We start from the raw sequence: 6,419 nt of genomic DNA on the forward strand, positions 1-6,419 counted from the left end.
AAGCATTATTGTTTGCTCCAACGTAACAAACAGTAAGTACCGAAATCTTGCATTTTTTCAGTATCATTTAGATAAAATTCGTGGTTTTGCTTTTTATTTTTTTCAAGACACAAAGTAATTCGTGCAAAATTAAAATGTAATAATTTAATAATGAAACTTATGTAACAAAATACGGGCGGATACTTAATTTTGCAAATTATAATTCTTTGAAACTCGGTTATATACATATATTTCAATTAAACAGTAATGATGGAGCGCTTATACGCAAATGTACGTTTAATCAAAAATTTGAAATTCAATATTGCTTTAATATTTTGTGAACACGTATATATATATCATATCTTTAAATTATTGTTAAACAAACTGAAAATCATGCAAATTAGAAACTTGCGCATTACTTCCTCATTATTTTATTTTATCTCACAAAACTTAAGTTCCTTAAAGTAAGCGGGTTTTTCAATTTTTACTTCCCCATAGAGGAAACTTTGTGAGCGAAATAAAAAGATATAGAAGATAAAGAAGCAATATGCTATTTTCTAATTTACATACTTTTTTATTTTTATATAATTATAAATTATACATTTACATTGTAGATTATAGATTTTCAGAAATATAAAAACTCATTTAAGAAAAACTTAATTAATTTTATTATAAGAAAAGATAACACACAAGAAACATTGATAAACAGTTTAAAAGAACGGAGCTGTCAGTAATGCATTTTAATGACTTGATAACTGTTTCAATACTAATATTCCGTTGTTGACCAAAACATTTTTGCACGTGCTGGAAATTATCTTCACTTTCAGCGTTTTTGATGATACTCTATTTATGTAAAAAAATTTAACCCGATATCTCAGAATTTGCGAAAATTATTTCCGAGTATAATTCGTATACAAACATTTTTCAAAAAATTCAAAATTTTATAAAAAATGGACTCTTTCACTAATGCTGACTCTATCACCAAATTCATAACCAACCATCCTTTTATAATAATCTATTCATATAAAAAAATTTGATCAGATATCTCAAAAATTGCGGAAGTTAGAGTTGTACAAACATCCCGTACATACATACATACACAGATACATACATTTTCTAGAAATATAATTTTTTGACGTTTTGGAACATTTTGAACACATTGGCATAAAAAAATTCGAAAAAATATTTTGTCACAAAAACAAAGCTTCCTCTATGAGGAAGCAAAAAAGAATAATTATACGTTTTAAACCGCAAAACTTTTTCAAGATCTCAATGAAATACGGTAGAAAAATAAAATATAAATAATTTATTGCATGAATATAAATAATTTATTTCGTGAATCTTTCGATTAATGAACACAGATTCCAAATTTGGACGAGTTACATAGAAATAATCGAGAAATGTTTTGCCGACGAAATATTCTCAACCACATTAATTTTATACTCAATTTTCATCGATGATATATATTTATATACACATTATATTCCATCTTCTTTAATAAAGTATCATTATATAATTTTCTGAATTAATAAAGATAATAATGATATAAACATCGTGTCAATAAAATATTTGTCAATGTGTGAGTGTAAAATTCAATCTTACAAAGTATTTATAATAATTTATGAATTACATATTTGGTAACTTGGGCTGTTTAATATATTTACAGGCTACAAAAATGGACTTAATCTTTTTGATATTGTGCGCCTTGTTCGTAGTTTTAATAATTCCCGCAATTATATCGATAGTACATCATCAATACGTTCTTCGACAAAAGCTCAAAAATATTTCTCAGATCGGTAGATTTCCTTTTAGCATGGCATTTAAATTAATGAAGCAAACGGACTATGGTAAAAATCTTATACATAAGATATTGTTATTATATGCTTTTACAAATATTGTTTATATATTTTTAGTAAAAAGTTTAAAGGAATTAATAAATGAAAAAAAATTGTCATTTACTGTAAATCAGTATAATAATTAGTAAATTTTGTCACAAAAACAAAGTAATACTAAATATCTAATTATGTACTTATCGTAGAACGCAAACAATGGCTTGAGCAATATATGTTTCATTCTAAAGAAGGTATTTTTATAATTAGGGTTGGCATGAAACCGTTCATTAATATCTATAAACCCGAATTTTTAGAGGTAAGAATGAAAAGAATCTTACTAATAGTATAACAAAATCTTATAGTAAAGTATCGGTTATATTTTTTGCGATGTAAATGTGTGTGTATAAATAGTAATTTAATATCGTAAGAAAACAAAACTTTTTTTCAATAGTTAGAGTAAACTTTCATAAACATATCATTATCAATTATTAAAATGTTTTTTGATCTAATAGAGAAAAAGAATTTTAATCAGTAATACAATTGTTGTTATTGCATATATGAAAAATATGTCCATATTTTGCTATTATAATGAATTATTTAATATTATAACAAAATAAAGAAACAAATTTAATATTAAAAATTAAATATGACAAATTTAACAAATAAAAATTTTATTAAATTCAAAATTTGTTAAATTTAACGAATTTAACAAGTTTAATGTTACAACAAAACTTCTTTTTTTTCGGTGAAATAGAACAATTTTTGCTGATTCAATTTATTTAAAAATACAAATTTATTGTTAAAGTAAAATAATTTATAATTATTAATAAGTGCTTTTAGCTGTTCATTGTTTTGGTGATTGTAAAATAAACAATAATTTATTATTTTAGAAAACAATATTATTTGTGTGTGTTGTATCGTATCGAATTTGTACGTGCGCAGATAGTGTCGGTACATCTTACTGTTTATTTGAAAAGACTCTCTTGTTTGATGATTATTTGAATATGTTTATTTGAAAAGATAATTCGCTTGATGATCTTTGCATCTTATATAGGAAGAAAAATATGCAGACTTAGCGGATGATATTTCACATCGCGGAAGTAAATTTAGATCTATAATATTGACAATGAAAAAAAGATTTGGTTGAACAATTAATTTTTTTGTTGAAAATAATTTTGATAAATTATGACGCGATAATCACGAAATGCGCGAATATCTCGAAAATCATCCGATGGTGGAAACATCTCCGCTCGATCCTCGCGATGCATTTTTCGGCAGCCGCACGGGAAATATCGTGACTCGTTATGAGGTTACGGGTACGGAGAAAATACGATACGTGGACGTGTGCTCTTTGTACCCTCTTTGTTCCCAATCGACCATCCGGATATTTACGTCGGCGAGGAATGTTCCGTAATAATCAGAAGGGCACCGAATTATAATTTCGATACGATTGAAGGGCTCATACGTTGCAGAGTACTCCCACCACGCGACCTATTTCATCCGGTACTCCCATATCGTGTGCAGGGAAAATTGCTTTTTGCTTTATGCCGTAGTTGTTGTGAAACATTTTCGCAGGTGCCCTGTACACATGACGATGCTCGTGAACGCGAATTCGAGGGTACGTGGGTGACCTGTGAATTACGCAAGGCCAACGGAAAGAGTTATCTCGTGACAGCTGTAAGCGAGATTTGGCAATATAAAGTTAGCCAATTCGATCATACGACACGTCAAGGTGGATTGTTCACCGAATATCTAAATACATTCTTGCAGCTTAAACAAGAAGCCAGTGGATGGCTGTGTGAATGCGGGAAAACGACGACGATGCTAAAGAACGATATCTGAGGGAGTACGAGAAAACCGAAGGTATCGTTCTTGATAAACGTAACGTCACTCGGAATCCCGGTTTACGTTCTGTCGCGAAGCTGTGCTTAAATTCTTTTTGGGGAAAATTCGGCCAGCGATCCAATTTACCAAATACCGAAGTCGTGAGAACGCCTCAGCGTTTTGCGACATTGATGATGAGTGCTGAGCACGAGATAACCGGCATATTACCCGTAAACGATGAGGTAATATATCTTTCGTGGCGATTGCGACAAGACGCTGTCATTCCCTCACCGATAACGAATGTTGTAATAGCTGCATATGCGACGGCGCAGACGCGTTTAAAATTATATTCTTATTTAGAGCGATTAGATCGTCGCGTTTTGTATTATGATACGGATTCATGTATTTACGTGGGCAGCGGTGACCCGAACGTATGAACCACGTACGGGAAATTTTCTAGGCGATATGACGGACGAGCTTGAAAGTTACGGCCGCGGTAGCTATATCGAGACGTTCGTATCTGGTGGCCCTAAATTTTATGCGTACATTGTTTGTGCACCGGACGGACGAACACACGAATGCTGCAAAGTGAAGGGCATAACCTTAAATTTTGAAAACTCTCAACTAATCAATTTTCTTAGTATTAGAAATTTGATGTTAGCTAAAGAAAGGGTATGGGAAAATGAAGAAAATGAGGAAGAATCGGCTGGAACTTCGATAAACTTACGGTTTAGAGCAATTTGGCGTACTGTGTTTCATGAGCTGGTAACACGCTATGAAACTGAAGTATGTGCTCCTGTATTGATGAAACGTAAATTTATCAATAGTCATTGTTCGTTACCATACGTCTATGTAGCAGAACGATAATTTTTCTTCTCTGTTTTCTCAACTCTCGTTTTTAAAGTTGCAATATAACGAATTCGCGTATTTTCCCTCGTGCTAAGAGATAATCTTTTTTGCTACGCAATATAGTTATATTTAATTGTAAATAAGAATTTTTATTGTACAAATATTTTTATGTAAAATAATTTTTTATTGTACAAAGCATAATATTCTTATGTAAGAAATATAAATAAATATAAATAAAACTGTTTTTAAAATAATGCTACGTAAAAACATTTTCTCTTTTCCTATCCTTTCTTCCCGACGTCTCTGTGACGTCATAGTCTCCGTCCTAAGACTCCGTGTCAAACAGTCTCAGGTACCCGTATTTCATGACCCTTTCTATCCTCTCCAGCGATGACGTTACCGAACGTCTACCTGCCTAGTGCACCTCGGTCGCCCGGTCAACCCTACCCGTACATGTACGCACGTGTTCAGCCCCGACGTATCAGTTACTTTATTCTAGCAGTACCTTATCCGATTTTGTATTTTTACAAAGAAGTCGGAGGAGAGGATGAAATATACCGTACATTTCTCGGTTTTTCCGTAGGGGTGGTGAAATGCGGAGATGCGTATACTGCACGATATCTCCATCCTCGGTAGTCGCCATCTTGCCGATTCTTACACACGTGTTATTTTGCCGCGTTTTTCCCTCTCACTCAGAAACATGCTCCTCATCCAATCAAACTGCCGGCAACTATAGGGAAGCCAATCAGAGCGTGGGGTCACCTATGCCGGAGGACTACTCTCTACAAATACTACATAAGAGAACGAAAAAGAATTGGCTGGAACTTCGATAAATCTACGTTTTAGAGCAATTCGTCGCACCGCGTTTCATGAGATCGTAACACGAGACGAAACTAAAGTATGCGAGCCTGTATTACTAAAACGTAGGTTTATCGATAGTCATTGTTCGTTACCATACGGGTATATAATAGAACGCTAATCTTTCTCGACTCTCGTTTTTATCGATGTATATAGTAGCGAATTTACATGTTTTCCGTCACATAAGAAATTTTGTACATTGCGAAATTATTATTTACATTTAAACATAAGTATAATATTTAATAAAAAATTTTTATTTTAAATCGCTTATATAAAAACATTTACTATTTTCCTATCCTTTCTCTCCTCGTCTAAGCGCCGTCATGAAGCTCTAAAACCTTCGTAATCGCTACCTGCACAGACTTGCTTTTTACGACCCCTTCTATTCTCGTGACGTCACCATTCTCGGCGGCCGCCATCTTGCCGATTCTTACACACGTGTTATTTTGCCGCGTTTTTCCCTCTCACTCAGAAACAATGCTCCTCATCCAATCAAACTGCCGGCCACTATAGTTAAGCCAATCAGAGCGCTGGGTCCCCTATGTCGGAGGGCTACTCTCTACAAATACTACATCTAAGCCTTATTCTAATAAGATTTCAGCTAGCCCAGCATACTAGGACCCTGTCTGGAAACGCGGAGGACCCAGGTTCGAGCCCGAGCATGTTCACGCGTCCGAAAAAAAATAAAAAATAAAAAATAAAAAATTTAAAGGGAAAATTGCCTCGTAGACGTCCACGAGTCCCCTCCACTCTTTTTTTCCACAGACACCCTTAGGGGGGAGGGCCCCAGACAGGCACAGCAGGGGGTCGGCGCCAGTGGCCGAGGAGTGGGGGTTTGTTGTGTCTCACTATAGTGGCCCCTATACTACTTACTAACATCGCACCAATCAATCTGTCAAAAGACGTATAGTCGTTTCAGACACATATGTCAGCGTCTACAGCGCCTACACTAAAAAGTCTGTTTTATGCATCTAGCTTGTAAATTTTCCTGCGAGTAAAACAAGTTGAATCTGAAAAAATATTTCTAACATTTTCCATCATTTTCGATACGATTCTTTAATCTTCAATTTCTGCAAT

At 33.7% G+C, this 6,419-nt stretch overlaps 1 protein-coding gene across 1 annotated transcript in view; it reads right to left on the reverse strand.

Moving 5' to 3' along the window:
* Positions 1-53, reverse strand: part of Jdp (DnaJ domain-containing protein) — a 2,949-nt gene extending 2,896 nt beyond the window's left edge. The window contains exon 1 of the mRNA XM_070295852.1: positions 41-53. Within this exon, the coding sequence (XP_070151953.1) occupies positions 41-53 (13 nt within the window). The remainder of the gene's footprint in view (positions 1-40) is intronic.
* Positions 54-6,419: the final 6,366 nt, after the last annotated feature.

The sequence above is a fragment of the Polyergus mexicanus genome, unplaced genomic scaffold (genome assembly GCF_030449975.1).
Source record: "Polyergus mexicanus isolate NDT 795.1 unplaced genomic scaffold, iyPolMexi1.0 SCAF_5, whole genome shotgun sequence".
Lineage (NCBI taxonomy): Eukaryota > Metazoa > Arthropoda > Insecta > Hymenoptera > Formicidae > Polyergus > Polyergus mexicanus.